The 13,705-nt window shown below is 35.0% G+C and overlaps 3 protein-coding genes across 3 annotated transcripts; 1 reads left to right on the forward strand and 2 right to left on the reverse strand.

Moving 5' to 3' along the window:
- Nucleotides 1–2,707: 2,707 nt before the first annotated feature.
- Nucleotides 2,708–3,845, forward strand: BDB00DRAFT_856054 (uncharacterized protein; the record flags this gene model as incomplete). Its single annotated transcript, XM_053125768.1, is given in 5 exon segments — nucleotides 2,708–2,717; nucleotides 2,872–3,287; nucleotides 3,351–3,395; nucleotides 3,411–3,539; nucleotides 3,561–3,845. The coding sequence occupies 5 exon segments, from the start codon at nucleotides 2,708–2,710 to the stop codon at nucleotides 3,819–3,821; spliced, it is 861 nt and encodes a 286-aa protein (XP_052973356.1). The 3' UTR covers nucleotides 3,822–3,845.
- A 4,316-nt stretch (nucleotides 3,846–8,161) lies between these two features.
- On the reverse strand, nucleotides 8,162–8,679 carry BDB00DRAFT_775101 (uncharacterized protein; the record flags this gene model as incomplete). The annotated part of the gene is made up of 2 exons (XM_053120196.1): nucleotides 8,162–8,265; nucleotides 8,355–8,679. The coding sequence occupies 2 exons, from the start codon at nucleotides 8,677–8,679 to the stop codon at nucleotides 8,162–8,164; spliced, it is 429 nt and encodes a 142-aa protein (XP_052973357.1).
- A 165-nt stretch (nucleotides 8,680–8,844) lies between these two features.
- Nucleotides 8,845–9,296, reverse strand: BDB00DRAFT_775094 (uncharacterized protein; the record flags this gene model as incomplete). Its single annotated transcript, XM_053120195.1, has 2 exons — nucleotides 8,845–8,969; nucleotides 9,029–9,296. The coding sequence occupies 2 exons, from the start codon at nucleotides 9,294–9,296 to the stop codon at nucleotides 8,845–8,847; spliced, it is 393 nt and encodes a 130-aa protein (XP_052973358.1).
- Nucleotides 9,297–13,705: the final 4,409 nt, after the last annotated feature.

A 13,705-nucleotide genomic window follows, 5' to 3' on the forward strand; every position in this document is an offset into this window, starting at 1 on the left:
AGAAAATGGTGATAAAAAGAAATTTGTATGCATAAAATATAATCCTAATCATATCCTAAGAAAAAGAGAAAAAAAAAACAAAAATATAATAAAAATAATAGAAAGGAATAAAAATGATATCAAAAGAATTAAGAAAAGAAAAATAAAAAAACTTTTTAATTCTTAATGCAGGTGAAATAGATCTTTGGAAAATAATTACTAAACTCATAAATTAAATAAATCAGTTATCCAAAATAATAAACGGGGCTATTATCTATATAATTGATATTTCAATTATAATATGCCCCAAGTATGTCATTTTTTCTTCTTAACTAGACGGAAAAAGAAAAAAAAAGAATTGTTTTTTTTTTCTGAATTAGATTAAATTAATAATAAAATGACAAAATAGAAATAATTACTTTTATATCATTTTACTAAATAAATATAAAAACTATTTTTTATTTCTTCTTCTATTATGATCTTTTAATAAAATTAATATAAATACTTAATTCCAGGAGTTTTTGCAAACTTCCTCATTAATATTTATTATTATTTTATAATAATGGTTACTTTTTTAAATTATAGTTTTTTCATTATTTTTAGATGATAAAATTATCATAATTTTATTAACTCAACTGAGTACTATCTTTAACAACTAGTGGCCTTTGTATCATACTCAACTAAAGCAGCCGATTCAATAAGCTCAAGGGACTCCTATATGGAAAACAAATATATACAGGATTTTTCATCTCCTAGCAGACGTTTGAACTTTTATTTAGGCAGAAGGGATTAAATCTTAGGCAGAGTAGACATGAATATTAATCTGAGTGGACATGAATGAAAATCTAGCTGGACATGAATGAAAATTGATCTGGACATGAATGAAAATCGAGCTGGACATGAATGAAAATCGAGCTAGACATGAATAAAGATCGAGCTGGACATGAGTATAAAACGATCTGGACATGAATATAAATCGACCTGGACATGAATATAAATCGATCTGGACATGAGTAAAATCAATCTGGACAAGATAAAAACCAATCTGTGCATGAATAAAAATCATTCTGGACAAGAATAATAATCAATCTAAACATAAATAATAGACAACCTAGACATAATAATAGTCAACTAAAACATAATAAAAGTTGAAGTAGATAATATATAAAGTGTTGTAGCAGAGCAGAATATTTGAGTATCTAAGATTTTCAATTCAAGTCAAGACATAATAGAAGTTAAGCAGTACAAAGCCAATGTCAAGATATAGTAGTATGGCAGGTTCACTCGTAACAAAAAGCTTGTAGGCTAATGTATAGGAAATGGCAAGGGTGCGTCAGAGACTCACTGTGCGCATAAGCCTATTTTGCTGCTATGGGAACAGGGCCTGAGCGTTTCCCCTCATTTCACTTTACCCGGGTTGAGTTTGAAACAAATTGGAGGCTGGTGGCAGAGGTAGGTGGAAAGTGTGGGGTTTGTTAGCAGCAGCAGGGAGGAAAAAAACAACAACCAAAGATCCTTTTTTTTCTCATTACCATTCGCCTTAGCAAATCAACAGCTTCGACGCACACTTGTAAATGGCTCCTACTCTCTTCACGATGAATAAAAAACAAAGAAACAAAACGGCACAATCCACGGATTTATTGAAAAACGAAATGAAGGTAACTGTTTTCTTAAAAAAGCATGTGCTCAAGATTTATAAAGGAGTAGACCGCCGTTACTGCTGCTTAAAAAAACGCTGGGTAAGTGAACAAGGGAAGGAAAAGGTTATCGGGTGTGCTTGAGGTATAGCTTTAGTGGAGATATGCCCATTCAGAATTACTGCTTCTTTCTCTTTTTCTCTGTATATACTTGATGCACCATCTTGCACCAATCCAACGTCAAACTTACGTGTGTAATACTTCATCATCCTCTAGAAAGAAGTGTTTCTTTTTTGTTCTTCTCTTCTTTACTATTTTTCCCTCCCTTCTGCTTTTGCAGGTTTTGTTAAGTTTTTGAATAAAGTATGGCTTGCAAATACACTACTTCTTGGTCTTTAATAAGGAGTAACATTGTTCGTAACTTCCATTATAGCCTACTTATACTAATTACCAAAATCGCCAAATGCAATCTTCTGCCTCTCGGTTCTTCGGTTCTACGTATACAAAACCGGTTCGGTTCCGGTTCGGTTCTTGGTATAGGAACCGAACCATATTTTCTCGGTTTCGGTTCGGTTCGGTTCCGGTTCTACGGTTCTGATACGGATCCCTACTGATGATAACAGTTGGTTATCAATTGATAAATTTAATTAAAAGGATTTATTGAAGGAATATATCAATAAGCATAATCTTGGTATATTATAAAATTGCATACTCTACTATTTACAATATTTTCTTCAACTAGTATATAATATAATGTGAAGTCATACCTGGCATTCCTTTCTTACCAATTGTGGTAAACTAAGATCCAGTACAGACAGATGTCTTAATAGAATATTTCTCTTTACCGCACCGGGATCCAATAAGGGACACAGTTGCGCACATGCACCTAGCTGGATTGAAATGTGAATCCTTCATATAACTCAGTAAAGAAACCAAGTATGAAACAACCGTCCAAGAATACATCTCAAACCATCATAAAAGTTTTTTATTCGTTCTTACAGCAAAGCACCAGTAGAGTCCTTGCTGACAAAGAAGTTGATAAGCTTTCCACCTTCAGATCTGTTTCTCTGTTAAGACCGAGTTCTCAAACAATGTTTGAAAGTTAGATATAGAAGAAGATAGTTTCTATAGCTGATATTGTACTTTGTTCAATCTTTTTGAATATAATCCATTCTCAAACGACTTATTTGTCTTTGTTTATTTCGATTTACCACATTTTTTCGTTTGAATTACAGAACCGCAATCATCACTATAGACACTACTACTTTCCAACTAAACACTGGGAATCATTCAGGTCCCATTATCCCCTATACGAAAGCTCAGTCTTCTGTCGCTATGGATGTTGACCAAGTTCAACACCACGAACAGCTTGAGGAAAACCCAAGCAGTAACCCTTGGACACCTGACCAACAGGACAGTGTTGACCTTATCAAGCCTGACCAACTGGGTCCAGACGCTGACCCAAAAGTAGTCTGTACCTACTTGGAACAGCAAGTTCATCTTAAAGAGGCATACCTGCAGAGCCTGGTTACTTGCCCTGACCAACAAGTTTTCTTAGCCGCTAAAAGCGACTATGAAAACTGGAAAGAAAGGCTAAACACAATGAAAGCTCTTTCGGACAAGACGCTAGATGATGCCAAAGTAGCACATTTGGTTCCTAAGAACTTACCCGTGTTCAACCTCCGAGGACACACCAAGTTTGCTAAAGGGAAGTCTTATGACTCGCCTGAGTAGTTCTTGGATGACTTTGCTTATGTGTTAGAAGCACATTCGATCAACGTCGAAAAGCATTAGAAAAGGTTGATGCCTTTGACTTGTGATGCCACAAGACGTGCTTGGTTAGTCAAAACCATGCAACGGCATGACATGAATTGGACCAAGTTTCGAGAAGAGTTTTGTCGTGCGTTTTCTTCTCCGTACCAAGTTTACTACCAACGCTACAAGATGCGCACATTAACCCAAAACAGCAATGAGGCGTTACGAGAATACACAAATCGATACTTGGAACTCGCTTGCTCATCTGGAATACCTGACAACGAAGAGTTAGGATATGGTTTCCTATCTTCTTTGAATAAGAAGTACTGCCAGCGTGTGTGGAACGTTGGTGCAAACCATTTTGGCTTACAGTTTCCCAGCACATTGGACGCCGTTATACAAGCAGTCTTGACTCTTGCCGAGGGTGAACCTGCAACTGGTTCTGACTAGGACTCCGAAGAAAGTGAGGATTACAACAAGAAGAGAAAGAAAAACAAAGCCAGCAACTTTGTTTCCAAAAAAGGATGCCAATGGCAAATACACTGGCAAGCGACCTTGCTTAGATCCAAGGCATATCAATAAGCTACTACCGGATGATCGTTATCCTCTACCTCTCATCCGAGATATATTTCATAAAATGAAAGGAGCAACTGTATTTACAACGCTCGATTTGAAAAATGCATTTCATCGATTTCAGATACATCCTGATGATCGTCATAAGACTTCTGTGGCGCATACATAATTAAGAATGAACAAAACGAGGTGATGGCACGCGAATATGCACCATCACAGCTAAAATTAATTTCTCAAGATGAAATTATACCTTGTGATGAACTATTTGAGGTAGAGTCTATAGTGGCTCATAGAGAGACGGCACCCGGCACATATGAGTATAAAGTATGCTGGAAGGGTTACAAACCAGATGAAGATACTTGGGAATCTAATGAAGCATTCACCCAACGTGCCACAATAAACAATTATTGGAAACGGCTTGGAGAACAACCCAAGCAAAAACAGGCACAAAAACAAATCCAACACAAAAATAACAGCAAAACCACATAGTCTCTTAAAAGAAACCACAGTGGTGAAAAGACACGTTTTGTCAAGCGCAAATCTGTTCGGGTACAAAAATAAGTAAATTTATATAGGTATTACACCTACTGAATATATCCTACCTAATACCACAATTACAAATATCTCTCATAATACAATATACCAGGCAAAAGCAGCCCCTGAGTGCAACCTGGAAGGGGATGATGTGGTAAACTAAGATCCGGTACAGACAGATGTCTTGATAGAATATTTCTCTTTACCGCATCGGGATCCAATAAGGGACACGGTTGCGCACATGCACCTAGCTGGATTGAAATGTGAATCCTTCATATAACTCAGTAAAGAAACCAAGTATGAAACAACCGTCCAAGAACATATCTCAAACCATCATAAAAGTTTTTTATTCGTTCTTACAGCAAAGCACCAGTAGAGTCCTTGCTGACAAAGAAGTTGATAAGCTTTCCACCTTCAGATCTGTTTCTCTGTTAAGACCGAGTTCTCAAACAATGTTTGAAAGTTAGATATAGAAGAAGATAGTTTCTATAGCTGATATTGTACTTTGTTCAATCTTTTTGAATATAATCCATTCTCAAACGACTTATTTGTCTTTGTTTATTTCGATTTACCATACCAATTATTTTTATATATACACAAAATTCAATTTTTTGTACAATTTGGATTTTTACAGCCAATAGATTTCTTACAGCTAATAGATTTCTTACAGCCAATAGTACTATCTAATATCTAATTGGAGTTGGATGTCCCCTATTTCTGTATATTTTTTAATAAACAAGCAACCTTAAATTCTAAATTATAGAATTTTACATTATCCATTATCACAACTAATTTGTTATTTTTAAATGAGTAGTTATTAATAGAGGTCTCAGGTTTTTATTTATTTTATTTTAAGAAATAATTTTTAAATAAGATTATATTTTTAACTTTTTTATATTACTTACAATTTTATCATGATCTTCTATTCTTCTTTTATTACATTTATTTTTATTATATGTTGTAAATTCATATACTTTTTGTAATCTTTTTTTAGACCCTGCTTTTTTCATATATATATTAAAATTTCCATCTTTTTGCTTTATTTTATATTCCTCAATATTATATTTTTTCAGATCTTTTATTATAATACCTCTTTTAATATTACTCTTAAACTTAATATTAATCATTAGACTATAAATATCCATATTTTATTTTCTTATTAATATATTTTTCAATTTTAATATTTTTAATTTTAGAATGCATTTTGAAAATACATTTATATATATAATATCTTCATTCAGTCTTTTAAAAATTGTTTCCATAAATTATACTCTCTATTCTTTCTTCTCTATTGGTACTCCTTTAGAAATAAAAGTATACCTTTTTTATTCCTATTTCTAGCAATAATGCTTTACTTTAATCCATTCCAAGTACCTTCTATTGTATTAGTATGAACTTTAGTAATAGGATCTTTAAAATACTTCTTATGATTTATAGTTTGATGTTTATATCCATTATTTTTTAGATTATTATATCCCTTCCATTGATCTGTATAAATAGTAGTACCTTTTTTAACATATTTCTTTATGATATTATCAATACCATCTATATTTCTTTTTTTAATTGGTACTAAAAATAATCTTTTGTTTTCATATTTAACTTTATTTTTTAATAAACTTCTCTCAATACCTCCAATAATCCATGCCCCTTCAACTCTTTTACCTTTATTATACTTTCTTTTTGCAATTTTGGTCTCATCTATTTCAACAATTTTATTTCTTCCACCAATCTTATTTCTATTACTTAAAAGTTGTTTATTTTTAATATGATTTCTAAATAACGTATTATATGATGAGACAGTATTTTTAGTAATACCTAATATTGAAGAAGTAAATGAACATGGAACTTTACCTAAAAAATAATAAAGTATATGTAATTGTATATTAATTGGCAATATTAATTTATTAAATATAGTATCCCTTAATGGTGAAATGGCTTTTCTATATTTATAAAATTTACAAACATATAGCTTTTTATTTAAATTTAATTTCATATCATGATTACATTTTTCATATTTTAAATATCGATTAATATAATTATTTTCAATTAGATATAATAATGCTTCTTGTTCATTGTGAAATATATTTTTTAAATTTTTATAAGGTTCAATAAACATGCTAAGAATTTTAAGATATTTAAAATATTATTTTTTTATATATATAAAATTCAATTTTTATCTAAAAAAATAATTGAGCTTAAATTTATTTTAATACTTCGGAGTTTTAAATAAATCTGAGAGTTCCTTTGATATATATCCTTTTTAAATCTATGAAATTTATTACCTATTGCTGAAAATTGGTTTTCAATTTTACTTCTGAAAATTCCAAATGTTTTGTTAAAATGGTCTCTGTAATTGATAAGCTTTTACTAGGATTTTTTCTAATAGGATACACAAAATTATCATCAGTAAAATTATAACCTTTAGTTACTGATAAATCTACAAACTGTTTTAGAAATAAAGTATAACCACTATTAACTGCAACAGTATCTTTATTATTAAGTTTTCTATATAATTTCATATTCAAGAATATACTACCATCAGAGCTATCTGAACAATAATCACTTCTAAAAGTATAAATAATCATATCATTCATATCACTAACAAATTGAGTTCTTAATCTATTTTTCTTAAATTTATAACTATATAATCTGCTACATTTAATTTCTGTGTCGGTATAATTTATTCTAGAATTATGACTATCGATAATCAATGTTATATGTTTAAACAATTCTGAATTATATTTATGGGCAGATAAAGTTCTTAATTTTATATTTGAAAACATGTTATCCAATGCATCATACTATTTTATTTATTCTTTTATAATTTTCTTCATCCATCCAAAATTTTTTATAAAAATTAAAAAAGGAACTTTGAGGAATAAATTTATCAATATCATCTTTTCCTGAAATACTAGATACTAAATGGTATAATAAAAATAAACCTTTTTCTACTTCAAAATAAGGAGCAGGATATTCTTTATTAGTATATAATACAACCAAAAGAAAAAGACTGCAATATATCCTAATTTTTCTAATAATTGCTTTTAATAATATCAATGTACTTGATATGTTTTATTTCTGTTCTATGTTTATACTTATTATTAATGATGGACCAATTATAATTTAAAAAAGCCCAATGCATTACAAGTATAGAATTTACTTCATCGGTAATCAATTTATTAATATCCATTGTTATTATTTTTATATTAAACAAAATTTAAATAAAATAGTTTTAATTTTAGAAAATAATCTTACGAACTATAAAATCTTTATTACCCATAAAATCCTTACTATCTATAAAAATAAAAAGAAACTAAAACTATTAGTATATCGCCAAAGATAAGATACAATGGGAGGAAGAGATAAAAGGTTACTGTTTTTTTTATAAAGGAAATGGGTATTTAATGGGGTTTGTGGGTAAGAAGGATCCCCAATCCAAAGCAAAGATTCTTCAAGAGTTAAGACAAACGGAATTTAAACATCAGTAGATCGCTTATTGCAAGCTTTTCGACAATCAAAATCTTTTAGAATATCAGGGTTTTCAATCACATCAGATCGATCATAGCACTTGACAGGATTTGGCAGAAGGTCGATCACAATTTTCTTGATGCTTGCGTGCTCTCTATATAAGTATAAGTATCATTAGTAAGCATCATCAATAAGCATCGTGTCAGTTTTCAAACTTACTTGATGAATGCGAGGATATCGGATGGGTTGATAGAAAAGCCGGCGTAGTCAATAAATACTAAGCAAATAGTGTCGGTTCCGCGTATAAAGTCGATCAGATCTAGTTCAAAATTAGGCATAATACAGTGTTATTATCTACATAATCCTAAACAGTATTATTTCAATATTACCTTGCGTATTTCCTTCAACGTTGTGCATTTGCAATATATGTTTTTTTTTCCGTGTGGGAGTCCCTTGAGCTTATTGAATCGGCTGCTTTGGTTGAATACGATACAAACGCTTTGTCGGTAAGCGAAACTTTAAATAATCTGCCGACCATTTTTTGTAACAATTGTAGTCTCGTAGCAATGTCCTCCGTTCCAGGCGATTTCCTTGCATATCCCACAACAGTAAATCCGTTTGATTTAAGGTTGTGGATATATGCTTGGTGTTTCGGTAGGAGCTCGGCAATAGATTCAGCAACATTGTCTAAAAGAAAAGATATTGAATATATTCGTATAAAAATGCTTTTCATCTTACCTGTAAATTCATCGTTCAAGACCCACAATGTTCGCTGGCGTACTTTGCTGCTGACTGTTTTCAATGCTTTGCGTTGATATTCCACAGTTGTGAAGGCAACATTCTTCAAATGACACCACTATGAAAATCCCAACGCCGATTTATCATCAAATTTCGTTGTCTAAGGCCATACGTGAGATAAGATGTCCTTGTTTGAAACTAGCTTTTTGGTATATACTCTGTCGTTCAGCGGATCTGTTGTTAGATATACTTCGTTTATAAATCGCACAATTTGGCGATCAGAGCCTATAAACAAATACAAATAAATTAGAAACTAAATCAAATACATATCCATACAAACTTACTAAGATGGATTTCTTGCTTTCGTTGCATGTCTACGTGGTGTATTTTTTCAAGTGTTTCAGAAGTTTCAGTATATTTTTTGTAGCGGTAAGGTTCTGAGTACATTTTGACGAGCGGTAAAAGAAATGGGCGTAATGGGTCAGTCTCGTAACATATATCGATATCAGCCATGTTCTTGATTCTGTCTTTGAGTTTTTCCACGTTGGTAGGGTTGAATTCTACGTAGAAGAGCATACAAAGAGCTTGCTCCTTTGTTATTGTTGGTGTCATTTGGAAACTTCAAGCGGAAAAAAAAAGGTTGGTAGTAGAAAATGGACCATATCCGTATCTAATGGACGGTATTCACAATTGAAGGACCGTATCCAGCAATTGGGCGGTCAGCCGTACCTGTAGTGATCTAGCCAGTAAAACTCACAGAATAAAGTGCGGTATAGAAAAAGTGTCCAATTGCTTGTAAAAATAAAGTGCGCCATTGCTATTTACGCCAATAACAAAGGCAAAATAACGTTTGTCCAATCAGGAATAGAGAATAACATCCAGCATTACACAAAGCTTGAGTGCGTTCCGCAGTATATATATAGCTGCAGGATGAATACTCGGGTTACTGCTGCAACAACCACTTTGACACGACACTGTCGAAAAGTACTTTTTAACGTCTATCTACACACAGTAAAGTATGTTTCCACTGATCTACTCTGACTTATTGAGGGACATTTTCTCAATTGGGCTCATTTATTTTTCATCAGTTTAACCATTTAACGACACCGTCGGTGGGACACGATGAGGAAACGTTGGCAACGCCTAAAGTATTTGAGCCATACCTGACAAGTGTTCGCAATAAGATTGACAGAGAAAGAAGAAGCAAAGGAGTGCCAGCTTGCTACGAAAGCAAGACCTTTTGGGTTTTGCCACCAGCCCTCTTTTTCGCTATTTACAAGAAGAAATACTTTGAACCAAACCGACTTATATCTGCCACGTGTGTTCGTTTGGCTTGTCCACCTTTTGGTAGAAGAGCTCAAGTGTCCCAAGTGCAAGCAAAAACTCGAAGATTATGGATTTCCATTAAACCCACTTGCCAGACGCATCGCAGACGACGACGACTATTTTTACATCCTATCCTATCGTTATCAATGCAAAAAGGACGGATGCGACGCCAACACAATTATGGGCACAGACGAGAACTTGATAGAAAAATCGCTACCCATACAACTTGCGCTCGAATATCCGGCCACTCTTTCACATAAAAGTGGTGTATCCAAGGAGTTGATGACAAATATGCGGCTCTGCTTTGGTAACGGAATGGGGCCCGGTCCATTCGCAAAAGCACTGAGCACTAGACACCACCTGCGACACGACAAAACTGAATGGCAGTATGCGGAAGGAAGACCAGAGCAACAAGAGCATTCTTACGAGCAACAAAATCCATCAACCAGCAGACAATCGGCAATCAATTCGTTTTACAAACCAGTGCACTCGGCATCGAGGAAGTTCAAGGATTTCCCATCATTTGACGATCGAGATGGATATGGTAGTTCGACACCTGGTCCTAGGTATCTCACAAAAATGTACAATGAATTTGTTGAAATGCATATAAACGACCACTACAACCACATCAGCTCTCTACCAGCCACCGGAATCAACATTGACCACTGCCATAAGGTGAGTTTAATATATTTGCTTTTTTGTGTATATATATTCTGACAAGTACTTTGTTTGTTTTTTATAATAGGTGACAAAGCATCTTTGCAAACTGGATTCGCGCAAAATTTTTGAAGGGTTGGTATCAATGACAAATGAATACGGAGATATTCGGTATCAAGCTTTTGTGCCTACTACATCCATGGATCCCATAGAACAAGGGACACAAGGTATATTATACTTCCTTTCTTATAATTTTCTGATTGCATTACAGTAACCGAAACTAATTTTTGCGATCAGCAATGCTACAGAGTCTTACTGCCCATGGGCATCGTCACCCAGAAATTCTTTTTGCTGACAAAGTCGAGGCCGGTAAACAGTATTTTGAAACACAAATCGAATCACTTCGTACTGATGTTCATCCACGTATAGTCACTGATCCATATTATCATCTGGCGCAGCTACAGCTGCCATCAACAATTCCAGTAATAATTCACAGCTCACCGTTGCAAATCGAAGCTGCTTGGACACCACTACTCGAGCAAAATGGCACTGAACAGCAACCGATCGTCGTTGGTCTTGACGCAGAATGGACATATCATCAAAACAAACCAACATGGCATCTAGTATCAGTAATACAAGTTGCATACGACGACCGAGTATCAATATTAAAGCTGGAGAAGTTACTATTATTGCCACACGCTATCTGGACGCTGCTTCATCGCAAAGATATCATCAAGGTTGGGCGTAACATCGCAAATGATATCACTCGGCTTTCACAATCTTTTCCTCAACAATTCAATAACCTTCAAGCATCCAATGTCGTGGACCTATTGACAATATGAAACGAGTACAAATGCAAACCAGTTACTGGATCAAGTCTGGCAGATATGTGTGCAACAATCCTACAATATCGTCTATCCAAGGATTTACAACAAGGCAACTGGGAAGGTCGACTTACTGACGAGCAAGTACACTATACAGCTTTGGATGTCTGGTGTAGTCGGCAAATTTATCTCCAAGTGACATCGCCTAGAAACGACATCATAAATTAACGAGCTGGTGTACATGTAACAGTACTTAGCGACGATGGTACTGTAGAGGTGGCGCGCGGGAAAATCAGCGATGCTAGACAAAGTGGGTATGTACATATTCTCTCCCTTACTTATTCCTTGCTTGCTCCAATTCGTAGTAGGAATAACACGATAAGTTAAATAATATTACTAATATTAAGCTAACCCTGGCTTTTTCCAGAGTCTTTAATAAGCGGACAATAACGGAAAATCGTGCACTGGTTGAAGTTACTAATGTCTTGGTTCCTGCGGCAAAGTTGCAATTATGTGATAGCCAGCCACTTTCGTCATTTGGTGCTGCTCCGTTCTGTATATTAGTGCGTTTGTTGTCACTGCGTCCTTGCTATCAACTTATTGAGCCTGTCACCACCGTGCACAATGAGGAAACACTAAACATATCGCAGAGCATGGATCATCCGGAATCGCAAGCTGGTCAAACTGATCATAGCAGCGACAATGACGCGCAAGAAGCATGAGATATTTATGAAACTGACTCGGAAGACGACAGTGACGATGATATGCCGGTACCAACGCCAAACACTTTAGCTATCGATGAGAGCTCCAAGATTTATGGAAGTCGTCTCCTCGACCCTATTTTACAAAAGTATCGACCACAACGCTTGAAACAAGATAATGCCATCCACACCAGAATCGTCCAAGATGCTTGGCATGCGCTCAAGAGAATCTCAATACCAAAGAAGCATGGGTTACGCATAGAATTCCAGCGTAAATTAACCGACGCAATTTTGTGGATGGATTCTGGAGATGTTGCAGCTGTTACCCGGGTTCTGCATGAAAAAGGAGAGAGATTTGAATTGGGTATATATCTATATGATTCTCTTTTATTGTGGGCGACAAAGCTTAATTTAATATATCAAAACCATGTTATTTTAGTTCGCTGGCGTCGCAAATCTTGGATTAAGGAGCGAATTCGCCGCGTTGTCCCACCACCATTCAAAATCGTACAAGATGTGTACGATTATTCATGACGTTTGGACCTATAAAATGCGCCTCAAGTGGTCGGCCATTATTTGACAAACAGGCCTGGAAAGATGCACGAAATTTGCTACAGCTTATTGGCAAAGGATATTTGAGCGATCAACCTGGAACGTCATTGTACTTGTTTCGACGACGGGATGAAATGGTTTGGCAATATGTCAATGCTTAAGGGGAACAAACTCTCTTGAGGGCGGTGTGCACCAGAATTTAAAGAGGTATTTTGGAGCTTTCAATGCGAGTCCGAGATTTGCAGTTAATTTGCTTGTCGAATATCGAACACAACATAATTTGCATGTAAGTGTATCTCATAGCATGAAAAAAGTGACCAATTTACTAGACAAACCAAGCTTTTTTTAAGTGGCAGGTTGGTACGCTGATTCGCACGGGCAAACAATACAAGGGACATTACGATATTTGGATGAAGAACAAAATCCAGCTTTCATACTTGCGACGCGAACTGCAGCTACCAAAACATTGGCTTGATTGGCAGAACACGGATCTGTTGGCCTCGACTGAAGAAAGGTTTGACATTTGTAAGACGAGCGACGAAAGCTTGGATACATATGGCATGCTGCGTTACAGACCATCAATTGAACAGGCCAACAAACGAGATAGTGCAGCTGTGAGAGCAGCATATTTAGCATCTCGTCAAGGCACCCGGTATCCAATACTACCTGTACGTACCATAGCTTTGTTCAGCCGACAGATATCTCAATTCTACAACAGTCAGCAACCGAACTCAACGAGGTGGACCGTTTTCGCCAAGTTATAGAACTCGACATAAACTGACGGGCGCAATATTTTTTATAAGTACTCACAGTATCTGCGCACATAATTCAGTAAATGGAGTCAGAACGCGGTGATAAGGAACAGCTTGGAACGTACAACTTGCCCACGATCCCAAATACGTGATAACTCTGATCGTACTGCTCAAGTTTGGGATCCTCAATTGAATCTGCCAGCACCGAC

This window comes from Zychaea mexicana, assembly GCF_025766255.1.
Source record: "Zychaea mexicana strain RSA 1403 chromosome Unknown BDB00scaffold_153, whole genome shotgun sequence".
NCBI lineage: Eukaryota > Fungi > Mucoromycota > Mucoromycetes > Mucorales > Lichtheimiaceae > Zychaea > Zychaea mexicana.